General features: G+C 38.0%; 1 protein-coding gene across 1 annotated transcript; it reads left to right on the forward strand.

Annotated features, from left to right (window-relative positions):
* Window positions 1-5263: 5263 nt before the first annotated feature.
* Window positions 5264-19384, forward strand: ART4 (ADP-ribosyltransferase 4 (inactive) (Dombrock blood group)). The gene is made up of 3 exons (XM_045555261.1): window positions 5264-5528; window positions 8427-9129; window positions 18661-19384. The coding sequence occupies exons 1-3, from the start codon at window positions 5346-5348 to the stop codon at window positions 18750-18752; spliced, it is 978 nt and encodes a 325-aa protein (XP_045411217.1). The 5' UTR covers window positions 5264-5345; the 3' UTR covers window positions 18753-19384.
* Window positions 19385-20170: the final 786 nt, after the last annotated feature.

Raw genomic sequence — 20170 nt, forward strand, 5'->3', positions numbered from 1 at the left:
GTATGGTTTTCCACCTATTTACATGTTCTGCAATTTCCTTCCTCAGTGTTTCATAGTTCTCCTATGGAATATATTCCTAGATATTTTATTTTCTTTGTTGCTATTTTGAAGGGTATTGAGTCTTTAATTTGGTTCTCTGATTGACTGTTATTGGCATATATGAATGCCTCTGATTTGTGTGTATTGATTTTGTAACCTGAGACTTTACTAAATTCATTAATCATTTCCAGGAGTCTCTTGGTTGAATCTTTGGGGTTTTCCAGGTATAACATCATATCATCAGCAAAGAGTGAGAGTTTGATCTCTTCTTTCCCTATTTGGACTCCCTTGATTCTGCTCTCTTGCCTGATAGCTCTCTCAAAGACTTCCAATACTATGTTGAAAAGTAATGGGGACAGTGGGCAGCCTTGTCTGGTTCCAGTTCAAAGTGGGAATGCTTTTAATTTTTCCCCATTCAGTATGATTTTGGCTGTGGGTTTGTCATATATGGCTTGTATCATTTTTAGGTAGGTCCTGTCTATGCCTATGTTGTTAAGCGTTCTTATCATAAAAGGGTGTTGAATTTTGTCAAATACTTTTTCTACATCTATGGAGAGGATCATATGGTCTTTATTTTTGCTTCTATTTATGTGGTGAATTACATTTATACATTTACGTATGTTGAACCACCCCTGCATCTCTGGAATGAAGCCCACTTGGTCATGATGGATTATTTTTTTGATAAGCACTTGGATACCATTTGCTAGGATTTTATTGAGAATTTTTGCATCTATATTCATAAGAGAAATTGGTCTGTAGTTTTCTTTTTTTGTTGCATCCTTTCCTGGTTTTGGTATCATGAATGGACTTTCTGAAGTGGTAGCGATGCCAAGTTACTGAAACTTGGAAACATTCAGTCATTCAACAAACATTTACTGAATGCCAATTGTTGTGTGGACACATGCAGCAGAAATTACTCCATCAACACTGTTGAGAAGATTCACAGCAGGTGGGAGATGAGGAAAACAAAGCTCTTTCCCAACACTAAAACCCTATGCTTTAAAAAAATAATGAGAATGAGAAAGGTTAAATAACATGATATGATGATCAGTGTATAAACAAGCAACTGGATGCCATAACAAACAAATTGATCTCACAGCTGTTGTTACATATGGATACAAATGTCTCCTAAGAATGTTACAATATCTCTTCTGTGATTTCCCTGACAAAACTGCATAATCTGAATTTAATCATCAGAAAATAATAAACAAGCCCCAACTAAAAGACATTCCACAAAATAACTGACTGATAACTTTTCAAACATGTCAAGGTCAAAAGGCAAAATAAACACTGAGGAAACTGAAGTTTAAAGAAACTAAAGAGACTTCATGACTACATGCAAATTGTGACCCTGGAAAAGAGATATGTTAATAAAAGGCCATTATAGGAACAGCTGATGAATTTGAATATGGACCATGGATTAGATAACAGTATTACAATAAGTGATATTAAGAGAGAATGTTTTTTATGAAATAAATGCTGAGGTATTTAAAGGTAAAGAGCCATGATTTTTGCAACTTACTCTCAAGTGGTTTAGAAAAAAGAGAGAGAAAATAATAGAACAATTGGGGCAAAATATAAACAATTGATGAATTTGGGTAGGACATATGGGAACTCCTACTATTCTTGCAACTTTTCTGTAAGTGTAAAATTTCATTTAAATAAAATATAAAAATATGAAATAACGGAGGAAGCTTTGCTTACTTCTATAAGAGTGTTGAGAGTAAAGGAGAATTGACAAGTTTAAATGTAGATAACTCAAACTTGTTCTAACTGCCAAATTATGGGGTCACTATCAAGTGGCTTTCTGTGGATAACAAGGACTTCTGGCAGTAAAATATCCCCATTAAATTGACACAGATCTGAAGTTCAACAAGAGCCAAACAGGAACTACTAGGGTCCATTGCCAAACCTTGAAGCTAGTAGCAAAAGATACATGGTCTCCCTAGGCAAGGCCCTAGTGACTACTTCAACCCATGCTCTGAAAGTAGCTTTAGAAAACTAGTCTAGTATTTATTCTAGAAAATAAGTCCAGAAAATTAGTAAAACCTTCTTAAACAGCTGCTTATAAAAGATTTTCAAAATTTAACTTTCACTGTGCTGGACACCCTATGAGTTGCTGTTCTTCAAATACCTGAGTAGAGTGTAAAGAGAGCAGGCACGCGTTGAGCAACTGCTAAGTGTCAGCGACATTAGGAAACTGAAGAACAGAGAGGTTCAGTGCCTTGCCCAAGGTCAAACATTAAGGAAGTGGCAGCGCCTGGAATTAAACTCAAGAGTTCATGTCTGTTCACTAATCAGTCTGCTTCTGACGCAGCACAGTCCATGGATCCACCCCATGATACTTTAGAGAGTATCTCAATCTCATTGTCAGTACAGCCCTGCAAGATTGGTGGTGTCATCTCCGCTTTTACATACGAAGAAAATGAGACTGAGAACTAATGTGACTTGTTCAAATTCACAAAAGCTAGGGCTGGCTCAGTGGAGGTAAAATTCCAACACAGATCTGTGCTACTTTGAAACTTATGTCTCTTTTACTCATCAAGACAGCACTAATAGATCACATTTTGCAGAATTGGGTATCGCCAAACAAATCATAACTGAATGCACCCCAAACTCTAAACTAACTAATGCTAAATTATTACATGATAACCTTAATAAGATAGCACTCAAGGCAAAATATGATTTGTAATGACTTTAAACGTCAGAATTTTTTTTTTCATTTTAATTCAAAAATGTCCACAAATAGACCAGACCTCAGGCCTTTCCCTACCCCACTTGTTATTGTTAGTGATTCTCTCTCTCTCTCTCTCCCTCCATCTTCCTCCCCCTCTCCTCCTCTACCTCCCCCTCTCCCTCTCCCCTTCCCCCTCCCTCTTCCTTTCTCTCTCTTAGACTGAGCAGTATAGAAAGGTCACAAAGGATCCTGCTGCCCTCTAGTGGTCTTATTCTGGAAGTGGCAGTCACAATAGGAAAATCAGCAAAATCTTCACATAATAATAAAATGTCACTTATACTCCTCCAGTTTTTCAAGACAGTGGGCTGCAGAAGAGAGAAAAGTGCCTGTGATCACTGTCAAGCTACTTAACTCCACAAGGCCTCAACAAACACATCTCTAAAGGGAAGGTTAAAATATCTCCTTCTCACGGTTTTTCTGTGAGTTGAGAAATGTAGTCTTAAAACACGGCACCCTCTCAATAAGAGGAAATTATTGTTCCCTTATTTAATTCTGACAACTCTATAAGGTCAAGGAAACTGAGACGAAGCACAGATTACTCATTTTTTCAAGTTAACTCAGCAATCATTATGGGTAGAACTAGACCCAGAATCCAAATTTTCAGGTTCTAATTTTAGTTTTCTTCATGACACCTCAAATATTTTGAAGTAACAGTTACTAATGAGGACTCTTAAAAATATTTTTAATCTTTTTTTTTTTTTGACAGCATCTCACTCTATTGCCTGGGCTAGAGTGCAGTGGTATGATCATATCCCACTGCAACTTCAAACTCCTGGGACTCCTGGGCTCAAGCAATCCTCCTGCCTCAGCCTCCCAGAGTGCTGAGATTATAGGCATGAGGGACTGCACCTGGCCAATTTTTTTTGTTAATTTTAAAGGGATATTTTTTATGTTGCTGGTGATTGCCATTAAATCTGTGACCATTGATCAGTGGTCACATCTCTAGAACTGTGTCTTAAAAATTGTGAGAAACATACAAAGATTTATAGAGTTGAAAACAAGCTAAATAAGGTATTTATTAAATTAATTTTGGTACAAATAATAACTGTTTTCATTTATTGAACAAATTTAGGTGCCACAAGCTGTTCTAAAGGTTATGAACGTATCAACACTTCAATGAGGTGGGGACAATTATCATCTCCATCCAATACATGAGGAAACAGAGGAACAGAGATGTTAAGTAGCTTGGCCAAGGTCAAATATTAAGTGGCAGAGACAACAATTAAACTGAGGTATCTTTCTCGAGAGTCCATGTTCTACACACTAATCAATCTGCTTCTAGAAAAAACAGTCCAGGGATCCACCCATGTTATTTCATTGCATAGTAACATCTATATAATAGAATATTGTGCAATAATAAAAACTTATGTTTCATAGGTATTAAATTATATGGGGACATGCTTACATTAAAATGTTACCAAAACACAGCATGCAAAACTACATACTATATTATTTCAGTTCTGAAATATGAGTATATATGTGTGTGTCTGTGTGCATAAAACCAAAACCTATATTTAAATTATTTAAATAATGCCTTTCTTCAAGTGATGACTTATGAGTAATTTTGTTTACTCCTTTACACTTTCTAGATATCCTGAACTTTTGTTAATGTGATAGAACAACTGTGATCATCAGAAAATTTGGATTAAAAAAATAGTTAGAGTGCCAAAAAAAATAACAGAATTTTCAAGAACAGGATTTAGTTTCTCTTAACAGTTAAATAATGAATCCGGAAGTATAAATGGGAAATATTTGCAAGAAAAACAATGATACCAAGGGTTGAGACTAGAGGAAGGATGTTCAGACCAGAAAGAGAAGTACCTAAAAGAGTGTTTAATAGAACTCCTGTGCTGGATGCACTGTGCACACTGGCCCCACTTTTGATTTATTGGCAGCTCTCCATAGGCAGTGTCCTGACAGATACCATTAGGATTCACTGTAGACTGGAATAGGGTGGACAGAGGACCTGAAGTCCTCAGAAGAGAAAATAGGGAAGAGCTCTGAACCCAGAGACACATCTCTGGATTGGAGAGTTGCAAACGTTCCGTGGGAAAGCAGCAAAAAGTGTCTTCCCTTTGACAATAACCCTAAAACGCTGCTGCTCCCTGACCTGGGCGGGGCATATCAGCAACACCAGATGAGCCTGCAGAGGACCCACCTTGTGGTGGTGTGTTTCCAGACGCCCTGCTTGTGCCAATCTTGTCACTCCCAATGGAAGCCTGGAGATGAAGATAATGCCACTTGGCCTTATACAGACCATGCTCTTTTTGCTGTCAGGCTGGGAAAGTGAAGGCTGAACTGCTGAGTCTGACACTTAGCAGGACTTTGGCACTCCCCCGAATACCGACTAGATAGGCATTTTGTTTTAATTGGAAAGTAACGGGTTCACTTTAGAAACCCTTATTTGGTGTGCATATCTGGCTATTTCACAGAAGTTTCAGTTTTGCAAAGAAGTTGGAATTGATTTCTTCCCTGAGGAAAGTTGGGAGTTGTTAGGGGTCCACAGAAGTTTCAGCACACACATGGGCGAAGACTCACTCAAACAAAACCCCTGAGAACTCATTCCAGGATGAAGCTGCAAGAGCAAAGAAGTATTCTTAATACAAGCAAATGCTGTCCACTGATCGACAGATACAAGAGGATTCTCCTGCCAACGACTGCAGCTCCTGTGATGAGAATCTGGCTCCTTGGAGGGCCGCTGCCGCTCCTGCTGCTCCTCTCTGCCCTGCAGAGACCCTCGGAGAGCTCTGAGGTAAGGGCAACCGAGGAAATTGCCTCATGATCAATCCTCCACCACAGCATCCACCCGGGGCAGCCTGTAGATGACCCAAACCGCAGGTGCTTGGTATCTAATTTCATTCGGACATTTTAACTTGGCATTAGGGATGCTAGTGGCATAGTCGTTTTCTTGATCTCCATAAAAATTAAGTAAACTACTGCTTCCATGGGGCAAATAATGCAAATGAACCAAGTTTATTTGGCTTTAAACTGTATCATACAGATTTTGACTCAAGTTATAAGTATTCTAATTTAAAGTTCTAGTTCGTGAAAAATAACCTAATGTTAAGAGGTGACAGAGTACGTCTTTGAGATCTAGTACTATATTAACAAGGTTTTGGAGTTCATCATGAGATTTGACAGAACATGATATTTTTGGTTTGGTTTATCTTAACTTAAATAGAGTCTGTAGACTTTTTTAAAAACCTGCTGTAAAGAGTTATTGGTTAGAATTATTTAATTAGTCTTAAAATTTTGTTCTAGTTTATACACAACTAGATGATGTCTCATCATAAATAACAGTAAAAATATCAAATGGCATTTTTAGTAAAATTTTTATTTCAAAATATTAGGAGGTACAAGTGTTCTTGTTACATGGATGAATTGTATTAATATAATGCTGAAGTCAGAGCTTTTAGTGGGCCTGTCACCAGAATAGTGTACATTGTACGTGGTAGGTAAGTTTTTAATCCCTCATCTCCCTCCCAACCTTCCCCCTTCTTGGTTTCCAATGTCCTTTACATCATTTCATGACTGTGTGTACCCATTGTTTAGCACCCACTTATTAGTGAGAACATGTGGTGTTTGTTTTTCCATTCCTAAGATACTGAACTCCAATTCCATCCAAGTTGCTGCAAATGACATTGTTTTATTCCTTTTTATGGCTGAGTAGTACTCCATGGGGTGTGTGTGTGTGTGTGTGTGTGTGTGTGTGTGTGTGTGTGTGTATCACATTTTCTTTATCCACTCATCAATTGATGGGCACTTGGGTTAATTCCACATCTTTGCAATTGTGATGCAATAAACATTCAAGTACAGGTGTCTTTTTGATGTAATGACTTCTTTTCCTTTGGGTAGATACCTAGTAGTGGGATCACTGGATTAAATGGTCGGTGTACTTTTAATTCTATGAGGAATCTCCCTACTGCTTTCCATAGAGGTTGCACTTGTTCACAGTCCTACCAACAATGTATAAGTGTTCTTTTTTTCACTACATGCACACCAACATCTATTGTTTTTTTGATTTTTTAATAATGGCCATTCTGATAGTGGTAAGGTGGCTTCTCGTTGTGTTTTTAATTTGCACTTCCTTGATGATTACTGATATTGAGCAGTTTTTCATATGTCTATTAGTCATTTGTATATCTTCTTTTGAAAACTCTGTCCATGTCTTTTGTCCACTTTTTAATGGGGTTGTTTGATGTTTTCTTGCTGATTTGCTTGAGTCCTTTGTAGATCCTGGTTATTAGCCCTTTTTCAGAGGTATAGCATGCAAATATCTTCTCCCATTCTGTAGGCTGTCTATTCACTCTACTGATTGTTTCCTTGGCTGTGCAGAAGCTTTTTAATTTAATCAGGTTCAATTTATTTATTTCTGTTGCTGCTGTGATTATCTTTGGGGTCTTCTTCCTAAATTCTTTGCCTAGGCTGATGTCTAGAAGAGTTTTTGCTGTAGTTTCTTCTAGAATTCTTATGGTTCCAGGTCTTACATTTAGGTCTTGTTTTTGATTTCCAGTTCCAACATCCTTAACATTGACTGGATGGAATCTTATCCTTTAACATGTTCCTTAATGAGTACTTTTTACCAGAAAAGCATCATTTCTTTGCCAAGAAATGAATGTTTTGGAATTTAGATCATTCTAATATGACTTTAAATGATGGATGGATGATACTTAGTGAACTTTCATTCAAATCTCTAACTTCAGTTTAGCATGCACTAGATGTCAGTAAATAATATTCGGTGGGCTACTCGTTAGAAAAGAATGTCTTTTTCCAAGAGGCAGGAATTTTCTGGGCACATTCCTGACTACTGTCCAGCCCTCACTCCACTCCCTCAGAGGTGGACAAATTTCCTTGATTGGGAATGTCGGAAAGAATAACTGAGTGTGCTGCGTTTGGCTCTGATCTTCTTCCTGGGAGTTAGCCTGATGGCAAAGAGCTTTGGTTCTCTGTTCCTCCACGACAAGAATCTTACCTGGATAGACCCCAGGCCAGTACTGCCTGCAGCTGAGGGGGCAAACCTGCCTCATTCTGGAATTTACTCTTAACAAGCCACTTTCTGTCAGACCTCAAGCTGTGTGCTCCAACATGTCCTCATTCAGTAAGAAAAATAACATTTTTCTCTTTTTCTTCTCAATTTTTTTAGAGCCTGGGTAAACCAGAGGGCTGCTATTTGTTGGAGGCCCCCTTGGGAAACCCAACACTACTCATCACTTAAGCCTTTTCTTAAAAACAGTTCAAAGATTTAATGTAGGTTTTAGGCATTCATCCTTATAACACCTATGAGAAGATACAAAGCGGGAGTAAAGTGGAGGAAACAGAAAGTATAATTAAATTATAAGATTATTAATTTTTTTCTTCAAAGTACTCAATATGCAAAAATGTTGTGATTTTAGTGATACAAAAAGAGTTACTTTCTCACTGGGAAGATGAGTTTTTCGGCTTTCAGTAATATTTATCGAACCAAATTCAATCTCTAACACAGGTCACTGATGTAGGAAGGATCGGAGCAATGTAATGGTTTTGAGTGAAACTTATTTCAGCAAATATTGGTTTTGAGGAGAAGATGTGGCCTTATAGGGCACAGCAAATCTGCAGCCACACTCACCACCTGATGTGAAAAATTAAAATCAAGATTGTTCTTTTCTTATAGGTTGCAATTAAAATCAACTTTGACTTGGCACCAGGTTCCTTTGATGATCAGTACCAAGGTTGTAGCAAACAGGTCATGGAGAAACTAAATCAAGAAGATTATTTCACAAAAGAAGCCCATAAGAACTACTTCGGGGTGTGGCAGAAAGCTTACTTAACCTGGATGAACCAACAACATGCTTTCCCCACGAACTTGACTGCTCCACATGCTGTGGCTCTCTTGGTTTATACATTGAACGGCAATGTTCGCTCTAACTTTTCTAAAGCCATGGCCAGTGACGCCAAGACTCCACAGCAGTATGAACATTCATTCCATTTCAAATATTTACACTACTATCTGACCACAGCAATCCAGCTGCTGAGGAAGGAGATCACCATGGAGAATGACACTCTGTGTTATGAAGTCCACCATGAGATGAAAGATGTCCATTTCGAAGCCTACATAGGTGCCACCATTCGATTTGGCCAATTCTTCTCCACCTCCCTCCTAAAAGAAGAGGGACAGAAGTTTGGGAACCAGACACTATTTACCATATTTACCTGCCTGGGTGCACCTGTACAAGACTTCTCCCTCCAGAAGGAAGTCCTGATCCCTCCCTATGAGTTGTTTAAAGTTGTAAATATGAGCTACCACCCAAGAGGAAATTGGTTGCAATTGCGGTCAACTGGGAACCTGAGCACATATAACTGTCAGCTGCTAAAAGGTACTCTTGGTCTAAATTAAATCTGCTCTTAGGGTCACAGACCACTACTCTTTTATAAAAGTTCTTTTTTCTGAGTGTGCTTATAAGAAAAAGGCCAAAAACATGGAAATTGGCCTTCAGTAATGATAGAACTGACTGATTAGAGAAATCAAGACCACTTGATTTTTTGGGTTTCCCTCTCTCCTTTCTCCTCCGCTACCTCTAGGAAGACGAGTTTCTGCAAGGGCATTATTACGTAGGGAATTCTAGACAGGGAGAGTAAATCTTGACTGGAAAAGAAAGAGCATAAAATATAGCACCTTTTCCTTCTCCCTCAAACTCATTCTTTTTTCACTGTTATTATATAGATAAGGAGTTCTAAAAGTAAAGCAGGAGGCAAGATTTGTTCATTAATTTCCAATTTCTTAACCATCTTCTATTGTGATAGGAGGTCCTGACAATACAGGATGAACAAAGCAAAATCATTGACCTGGGAGGATTTTTAGACTAACAAGAAAGGAAAACATGAACAAATGTATACAGTCAAGGGTAATAAGTGATACACCAGAGGTTTTTCTTTTTTTTTTTTTTTCTTTGAGATAGAGTCTCGCTCCATTGCCTGGGCTAGAGTGCCATGGCATCAGCCTAGCTCACAGCAACCTCAAACTCCTGGGCTTAAGCAATCCCTCTGCCTCAGCCTCCTGAGTAGCTGGGACTATAGGCATGCACCACCATGCCCGGCTAATTTTTCTATATATATATTTTTAGCTGTTCATATAATTTATTTCTATTTTTAGTAGAGACGGGGTCTCACTCTTGCTCAGGCTGGTCTCGAACTCCTGACCTTGAGTGATCCTCCCGCCTCGGCCTCCCAGAGTGCTAGGATTACAGGCATGAGCCACCGTGCCCGGCCACACCAGAGGTTTAAGCAATGTGTGTCTGGCTGCTCAATGCAGGGAGATGCTCATTCTCTCTGGGGAAAGCAAGGAAAGCTTCCAAATAGGGCCACATGGGACTTCAAGTGGGAGTAGGAGTTTTCAGTGAAAGAAGAGAGGAAAAGTCATTTTAAGTGCAGAATAGTGTGCTACAGTTTCAGTGTATCCCCCATAAGTTCATGTGTTGGAAACTTAATCCTCAGTGCAACAGTGTTGAGAGGTGGGGCCTAATTAGAGATGATCGGGTCCCTCCTAATAAGAGATGATTGAATGAATAGATTAATGATGTATCACAGGAGGAGGTTATTTTTATCATGAGGGTGGGTTATTATAAAGCAAGTCTGGCCTCTGGTGCCTCTCTCAGTCTTCGCACTTGCTTGCCTTTCACCATGTTATGGTACAGCATGAAGGCCCTTGCCAGGTGCTGGAGCCATGCTTTTGGACTTTCCAGCCTCCAGAATTGTGAGAAATAAATTTATTTTCTTTGGAAATTGCCCAGTCTGTGATATTCTGTTATTGTAACAGAAAATGGACTAAGACACAGCATGTGCTAAATCATAAGGATTTCAAACAGCCTGGTGTCTTCAAGGAATCTCTGGAATTCTGGGTGGCTGGAGAGCAGAAAATGTAGGATGAAGGAAGAATACAGGTGTAGAAAGGGACGCGGCAAGTTATCCAGGCGGGAGAGTTCTGACAGGGCCTGATTGTAAAAGGTCTTGTATTCCATGCTAAGGACTTTGGAACTTCATGCTGTTTGTAATAAGAAGTCATTAGAAGTTTTTAAGGAATGGAATATCAATTCAATCAGTATTTTACAAAGAGCTCTGATGATATTGTGAGCAGGAGAAATTAGAATTATCACAATACCAAACAAAATTGTTGTTACGCTCTTTTTTTAAACAAAACACCACTGATTCCATTTTACGCCTTTATGTTGCCACCTGGTCATTTCACAGAGGGGTAGTTCCATAGCAAATACTGCGCCCTGTTTGATTTAGCAGGGAGAAGACTGTCCTTACCCACGTATGAATTCTTTCACACTCACAGCTAGCTGGAACTCAGCTGCAGGATCTACCTTTGAAATATCCCCAAATCTGTCTCCACTCCATCATTATTGCCACTGTTTACAATTCAGGCTCTCAGCATTTCCCAACATTTCAGGGATGTAGTGTTGCAGCGGTCTTCAAACTGGCATCCACACTAAGGTCTAGAGCCTGCTCACTCTGTTCTATCTGTAAATACAGACCAGGAAAAGGTGACTATAAATACTATTATCTCCTCCCACCTCTCCTTGGCATCATGGTGGCAATACAAGAGAAATGAGTATCTGCCCCCTAGACCCAAGAGTCTAGTGTTTGCAGAGGATAAAATACTATAGTAGAATGTGGAGAAAACAGTGAGATTTTGATAATAAATGAGAATATTCATGGCCAGTTTCCAGAATAGTTTGGAACAATACCTAACTAGGACATTATTACTATTTCATTCTCCTTAGGAATTTGGGACATATAATTCTTCTACCAGGATAACGAACACAGTAAAATATATTCAATAAAAAAAAAATCATAGGACATTTACATCAAGAAGTGAGTGGGAAATGGAGGGAAAGGAGTATATAATAGAAACTATGATTATGCTCTGACACTATAAACCTCAAAAAAATATTTCAGAACACCCCGCCCAACACACACACACACACACACACACACACACACACACACACACACACAAATTAATGATCTTTTCTTTCCTGGGTGAAACCACCCAAACATAACTTTAACTCAGTTTTGAGTTAAGGCTTAGCTAGGTTAGCCATGTGTATTATCAGATTCTAGAAGTTTGGTTGGTCTTGATTAGATATTTGAAATCACAAATCACACTTAAGGGAATCAATAATCTTGTATTGCTCTGTAAGTTCTTTGTGGACAGGAAATTTACTACATAGAATTTAAGAGCTAAGTATGGAATTCAGGCTGTTTGACCCTAGATCCACCCTGTCTGAATTTGTGTCCAACCTGTACTACTTAATAAGCTATGTGTTCTCAGTCAAGGTGTTTAAACTCTTTTAAGTTTCTTTATCTACATAACGGGGATCATAATAAAACTCTGTAGGACCTTTGTGAAGGTAAAATAAAATACTAATTATTTATACATTCCCAGGTATTTAATAAGTGGTAAACTTGTGCCAGATATTATTAACTTTAATCCCCTGGCACAGAGAGGTACTCAACCTATTTTTATTGAATGAGTGAATGAAAAATGGTGAATGGATCAAGCATCCTCTTTCACACCTCTGAGTGACCCTGGGCCTTCAATCAGATGAACATATAACTCAACTGACTAAAAACAGTTCCATTATTTGAAGACCTAGAGAAGGAAAACATTCTAGAAGGTTCAATTCCTACTCAAAAGTAAGTAGCTGCAGTTACAATGTAAATGATCTGGAATGTGATCACTAGCAAAGTGAGTTACAGTAACTAAATTTTTCCTAGACATTCATAAATTAGAAGCTTGTGTAGCTTTGGGAAAAGAGTTTGTAAATGGCAGAACAAAAATACCACTGGTCATAGAGGGTGATATTTTCCTTACAAGTTGAAGTAAAAAGGGAAGAAACAGGTCAGAGGTCATATGATCAGCCAAGAGCTGGAACTGGAGCGTCTTGTCAGCCACCACAGCTATGAAACTACCTGGGAGAGCGAAGGAGGGAGAGGAACGAGGTCAAACAGCAGGGTTGCCTTTCTTCCCCAGCCCAGGGGATTCACGGGTAGTGCCCTGGAGCACTGATACCACATTTCCCATGAAACTACGGTCTTCTCAGTAGACTGTTTCTCATTCTTTCAGTTTTGTTTTGTTTTGTTTTGATCATGAGCAGAAACCACAAGCTATTCTATGTCCTTAAAAGTCGCTATAAACCAGGTGAATTATGTTGCCTCTTCTGTTCCCTCTTTATCTGGTAGATATCATATTTCAAAGGCAACATAAGACCTTTAAAATGACCCAGCCGGGATACTGTAAGTCCCCCAATGAAGAGAGGTTATATTAAAAAGCATAGCTTCCCCAGTCCTTCAATTTATGCTAAAATTGATCCTGTTGACTTGTAACCCCCGTTCAAAGAGTTTCCAGGTAATCTGTTGCCTTCAGAGAGATAAAAGGTCAAATTGGTAGAATAATAAATTTAAGGGAGTAAAATTTGCAAAAGAAAAATTAATTTACTCTAAACTAACATCTTCCGCCTCTAATTCTTGTATCATCTCTCACATGTCCTGTACTGGTTACCATAGAAACAGATGTTTTCATGCCCATTGAAAGACTCAAATTATGTTAACAGAATGTTAATTAGTTATTTGCCCTTCAATTCTGCTTCTTTCAGCAAAATAATCTAGGCCAGAATCTGCAGACACACAAATACATGCTCTGTTCTATATCATTAAATTCACAAAGAAGAGGGATTTATTTGTTAGAATGTTTTACATAATCAAAATTCTTGACATGTTTCTAGGAAAATATAGCCAATTGTTTGTAGTAAGCCCATTTGATGTGTAAACTTTGCCAGTTACTAGCAGTGATAACATGGGCAATGGCTTAGTCTTTCTGTGCTTCAGTTTCTTTACATGTAAAAGAGGAAATTTTTTAAAACCTACCTTATAAGATTCTGGTGAGGAGAAAATGAATTAATACGTGTAAAAGCTCTTAGAACAGTATCTGACTCATGTAGCCACTCAAAACTTTTTAGAGACTATTATTATTACCATTGTTATTATTTATTTTATTAACTTCCTATATCTTTCCTATTTTCTTTTACTCTGGGCTTCAATTATCTAAAATTGGTTTGCCCTATTTGTGGAATCACAATGAATGAGTAATTGAATGAATCTGGGAGACCATGGTGGAAAGTGAATAGACTTTGGAACCAGAAAGATGTGACCATATGTTAGTAGCTAGGTGACCTTGTGCAAATGACTTAACCTGTGACCCTGTTTCTTCGTGTATAAAACAGGAGTGATAATTGCCTTGTGGGAATGTTGTGATAGCACTTGCCGTCCATCCACCCTCTTCCAACACTGCTGAGAAACTCTGGGACAGTACTTTGTACGTGGAAGCAAGATAATGATTTAAAGCCACAAATGTGTGCTTCAGTGAGAGTGACAGTAAGAATAGAAACCAAAGAAGAGACACAGGGAATAATGCTTTCTATTTTTCAAGTCCTAACTTTTTGCCAAGTAATATTCTCAAATATTAACACAGAGATTACTCTCTGCATTTTGACAGAAACAGGCTATAGACAACATTGACCATAAATACTAAATTAGCTGATATACTGCATGTCAGTTTTACCTTTTTCTGCTTTTTTCAAGAGATTTAATATTTACTTCTAAGCAGTCTGATAAAATTCGGATTCAGACTTTATGAAATAAAAGTTAGAATAAGTATATATTTCTTCCAGACTTTATAGCCTAAGGCAGAGATGACCAAAATTAGGTTACAATAATACACCAATAAAATGATGTTTGTGTAGCAATTTAGTTTACAAAGTGCTTCCACGCCCATCGTCTGTTTAATTCTTACCACCACCCGGTAAATTGACCCCATTGTACTGATGTTAATACTGAGGTTCAGAGAAGTTAAGTGATTTGTGTAAAATTATTCACACAGTATACAAATGGCAAAAGTAGGACCCTTTCTATGTTTTCTGACAAGAATTCCAGGACAATTATCTGTACAGAGTGGTTTCAGGGGATTCATTTGTCCTTTAGCAAATCTTACTGAGAAACTACCATAAGTTTCAAGCTTCTTGACTTGTGACTGTTTACATTATAACTCAGTTCACGCACACATAAATACACAAATACACACACAGATTCATATATATGACAATAGTTATCATAGAGAAAACACTAGTGTTTTCTCTTCTAACCTTTTTATTACATTTTAAACCAGTGATAGTTTTGATCTACTAACCTGATGTCATAGCCCATTAATGGATCACAACTTCCAGGTTGAAAAATACTGTAATAGGTAAAGAGGGAATAAAAACTTTTGAAGAGATAGTCCAGTGGAAAACTAAAGAAAAAACAAAAGTAAAAATAATATGAGGTATCCTCGAATAAAAGATTTTTTTTAGATTATAATTCATTTAATTCACAGATGTTTTCCTTTTATTCTCCTAAATATATTGTCAGGTAAAAATAATAATAATGGAAGGTAAAATGAGAATGGCCATGAGTAGAGAAAAAGTATCAAGAGAGTTAGGAAGGAAACATTACTCTAACCTGAGAGAATAAAATAAAAAATAAGCTATTTTTTAACATCCTAATTATTGTGAAGAAGGCTTAAGTGCTGGTTTTTGAAGGACAAGTATGATTACAACATAGTGATCTCTGTGTGTTTGTCTCTTATTTAAGGATCATTATTATAGCAACCATAATTCAGTCATTCAATAAAGAATTATTTATTGAGCACTTACTGCATGCTAGGTACTATCTTAGGTGTAGGAAACATGGAATTTACATTCCAGTGATAAGAGGCAGAAATGAACAAAATAAATGCATAAATTATGTAGTTTGTTGGTAGGTAGTAGGTACTAAGGAGAAAAGGAAAGCAGAGCAAGGGGATGGAGAATACCATAGGAGGGAGTTGCAAGATTAAATTGGGTGATCAGGGAAAACTTCACTGAGAGGATGACATTTGAGCAAAGGCTGAACAGAGATGAGTGAAAGAGCTAATACTATGGCTATCTGAGGAGAGAGCATTCCGAGAAGAGGGCACAGCAAGTGCAAAGGCCCTGAGACAGGAGCAACAGCAAGAAGACCAGCATGTGGGAATGAACGAAAGGGAAAGTAATAGAAAGTGAAGACAGAGGATAACGTAGATTGGCTCAAATCTACATTGTGGCCTTGAAGGCAGTTGTGAGGACTTTGGCTTTTCCTCTTAGGTGGAAAACCACTGAGAGGTTTTGGGCAGAGAACATAGAACATAGTTTACTTATGTTTTATTAGAATTGGCTGAATAGATCAGTTGAGAATAAACTGTAATGAGGTAAGGCTAAAGCAGAGAAACCAGCTAGAAGGCTATTTCAGTCCCTCAGATGAGAGATGAAGGTGGTAGCAGTGGAGGCAGTAAGACGTGACCGGATTCAGGACACATTGTGAAGACGAGAGCTAAAGAGGTTTCCTGACGTACTAAATGTGACGAGTGAGGGGGAAAGAGGAGTGAAAGACGACTCCAAGTTTTGGCTTGAGTACCTGAAAGGATGGAGTTGGCATTGACTGAGATGAAGAAGCCTGTGGATGGAGTAGATTTGGGCACAAACAGCAGGAGTTTGGTGTTAATCTGAGATGTGACATAGTCACCCAAGGAGAGATGCTGAGTGGACAGTTGGATGTATGAGTCTGGAATTCAGAGGAGTGACCCAGGCTAGAGATAAAAATTTGTAGTCAGTGGGATGTGGGTGATATTTAAAGCCATAAGACTGGGTAAACCCTGAGCAGGAGTGTGTAAATAACAGAGAAATGATGTCCTAGGACCAAACCTCAGGACAATCCAATTTTAAAAGGTTAGGAGCAAAGAAGACTGAGAAGGAAGGGCCAGTGAGAGAGGAGAAAACCAAGAGAGTTAGTGACCCAGGAGCAAAGAGTACATATCGAGGAGGAAGCAGTGATTCACTATGATAAAATCATGGTTGATAGGTCAAGTACAATGAGGACTGACGATTGACATTACATTCTAGGAAGTTCAACATATATGGTTTCTTGAGTTAGACTCTCTAAGTTATATACTAGCTCTGCCACTTCCTGTGTGACCTAACAGAGAACCTTAAGCTCTCCTTGCCTCATTTGTCTTCATCTGCAAAATAGAGATAAGAGCATCAATCTCATAATGTTGTTATGAGGATTACATTGGTTAGTGTGTATATTACTGTATGTGATACATAGTAAACTCTGTGTAACAGTTAGAGGTCGTGGTGGTGGTAGTAATAGTAACTGTAATAGTGGTAGTGATAATAGTATTTTTGAAAATCTTGAGATGCTCTCATTTTACAGATGAGAAAACTGAGGCTCAATGAAAGGAATTAACATTGTCAAGGTCAGACAGCCAGGATTAGAGCTTCAACATCAAAGCTAATCACCTCTGAAAACCATCCTTCTGTTATATTGCCGCACTGTCAATCAATATTTTCTGATAACACTCTTTAGTGGAATCTTAGCTCATTATATTGGGAAAAGGATGGGGCTGGAGGTCCTTATGATCTCTAGCCTCAATGAAGGAAAAACCAAAACGAAAAATGTTTGAGAACCATTCTAATGATTGACCTTCTAAAGACCTAGACTAAAATGACCTAGGTTCTTGTGGGGATTCAGATAATATAATCTTAGCACAAACTTTGACAAAAGTTTAGAAATATGTATGTTCTATTAATTTTCTTTGCCTACTCTTATTGGTAAAAATTGGAGTTTTGAAAATTTCTGTTGATATATATGTAGATATAGATCTATACATACACATACACACACACATATATATATAAATATATATATATGTAAAATTCCACATAGAAATTCCAGGAAACTCAAAGGATTTTATATGTGAAAATCATGGAGATATATTTCTCTCTCAGCTGTTCATTCTATCAAATATGGGTAAATATCGAGGTTTAGTTAATTCTCTTCCTACCCTAAACCAACAGCCAGTGCAGACTGGTTGAAAAAGAGATTCCAATCTTTATGTAGGCAATTTTTAGAAGGTTTCCATCTCCCATCTCACCTTATCCCCCATGTCATTGTATTCCCTATTAACAGTTATATCTGACAAGAATATTTGTTTTCCAGTTTTGGTTCCGTCAGCCACACCTCACCGGCTGCTAACATTTTCCAAACTTCCTGAGAAAAATCTGTATATGCAGGCAGTACACACACACACACACACACACACACATACACACGTGCGTGCCCATACACACACACCCCAAGCAGGACTATGTGAATACTTTTTGCCTACCTTTTAATAAAAAAAATTCTATGAACAGACATGCCAATATGGACAGACTCAACCAAAGGGTTGAGTCGAACTGCCTGAGTTTGAAAGCTGCCTACACCACTTACTAGATGTGTGACATTTGACCAGTTTCTTCACATCTCTGTGTCACAGTTTAATCAACCAAAAAACAAGTATAATGAGAATAAATACTTCATAGATTTGTTATGAGGATTAAATAAGGTAATATATAGCAAGGACATAAAACAGATCCTAGCACAGAGTAAGTACTTCATGATGTTAGCTTTCATCAAGGTGATGAAGATGATGATAGTTAAGATGGGGTCATGGTGATGGTGATGCTGAAGGTGGAGAATCAGGAGATGTCTGCCACCAACCGGGTGGGTCACCTGCGGTAAATCTCTTAACCTCCTGGTGCCTGTTTCATCGCTGCAAAATGAGCAAGTTGAGCTCTGTTAGAAAGATCTAAGACAATATTTTTTAAAAAGTAGCTAACTTGCAGTGTTTTTATTAGGAATTTTCTAAGTTAAATAAGTTAATCAAAGGAGAAATGAAGTAGTTTTTAAAAATCTCTGCTACCTAAAACGTTTCTAACTTTCGTTTCATTTTGTTTTGTGTTTTACAGCTTCCAACAAGAAGTGCACGCCTGCTGCCATGGCCATTGCTGCTCTCTCCCTTTTGACCAGTATCATTGTCTCTTTCATAAGTGGAGTTTAAAGGACTCTTGTGGCTCTTTTTTCTAATATTCAAATGAAAACTTTTTATTGGCCTTTTGACAAGAAATGAGAATTTATTTGCCAGGAAGGATGATCCCATCATACTTCTGCTGAAACCAGTGCATGGTCTCCTCTTTGTTAATTCTGTTTGGCCTTCCCTATGCCCCTTAGCCATATTCCAATCAAGGCACCCTGAACACCTTTGCAGAAATCACTCTGCCCAGCTATCAGTGAACGCAGAGCTGGCTCAGCCCACTGCCTATGACTTGGCCTGTAACTCAGGCCTTAGCCAATCAATATATTTCTTCTCCATGGACACGGAGATTTGTGCTGGAATAGAAAACAACCAGTCAGAGCCCGTGAGATATGATCAGGATACTTTTTTAAAACTGGGATTGGAAGTAAAATGAGAGCCTCTCTTTTGAGTGGATATTAATGAAAACAGGGTATGAGCTTAGAGCTGCTGGCAGCTATCCTGCCACCAGGAGGGGCGATCTCACCTCCCTGAGAAAAGTGCTAATGCAATGAAGAAACAGCTGAGAAATGAAAAGGAACTGAGTCCCAGTGAGAGTGTATGAGCTTCTAGATCCAACTGTGCCTGAGCTGAATACTCCAAGCTTTTCCATTACATAAATCGATAAATTATGGCTTTGCTTACATAATTTGAATTGGATTTTCTATCTTAAGCAATTAAAGGAGTTCTGATGAATACAAGGACTCTCCCTTACTTTTTTATTTAGTCATTCTAAATAGGAACAAATCAAAGAAGATCAAGTTACAAAGCAAAGGACAAATTCTTCACAGAATGGAATAGCTTTGAGCCCCAGAGATTTAACCAAAGTGTGAATTTTCTTCTGACATCTTTATCAGCATTTAAGATCAAACGAGTTGGTCTCAGATGGGAAGAAACATGGAAATCTGAGAAATAAAAGGGAAAGTTAATGAAAAGATGTTAGTGAAATCTCATTTATTGCCAATAATGGGTGTTGCACATATGTTCCTAAGATATTACAAAAGTTAACATTTAAAATCATGTGTTAATTTTTAAAGGACTTGTTGGCAAACTTCATAGCAAATTTAAGTATATGTATTAGGAAAACACGTGGAGGTGTGTGGAGATAAAGGAGAATATATGGGAGAAAAAAATAACCAATTACCAAGCAAATATCAAAGATATTTGGGGCGGGGGGCAAGGGCAATATACGTAACCTAAACTTTTATACCCTCATAATATGCTGAAATAAAAAAAAATTGTTAAAAAAATATATATTGAGTTCCTATCATGTGAAAAGTATGAGATGCAAAAAAGTAAAAAGTATTGAATTTCACAGCTGGAAATGTTCTCCAAGTCTTCCCTTAGATAGTATATAATTTAGGAGGGGACATGGAGAATTATTTAACCCGATTGCCAAACACCCT

Source organism: Lemur catta, chromosome 6, assembly GCF_020740605.2.
Source record: "Lemur catta isolate mLemCat1 chromosome 6, mLemCat1.pri, whole genome shotgun sequence".
NCBI lineage: Eukaryota > Metazoa > Chordata > Mammalia > Primates > Lemuridae > Lemur > Lemur catta.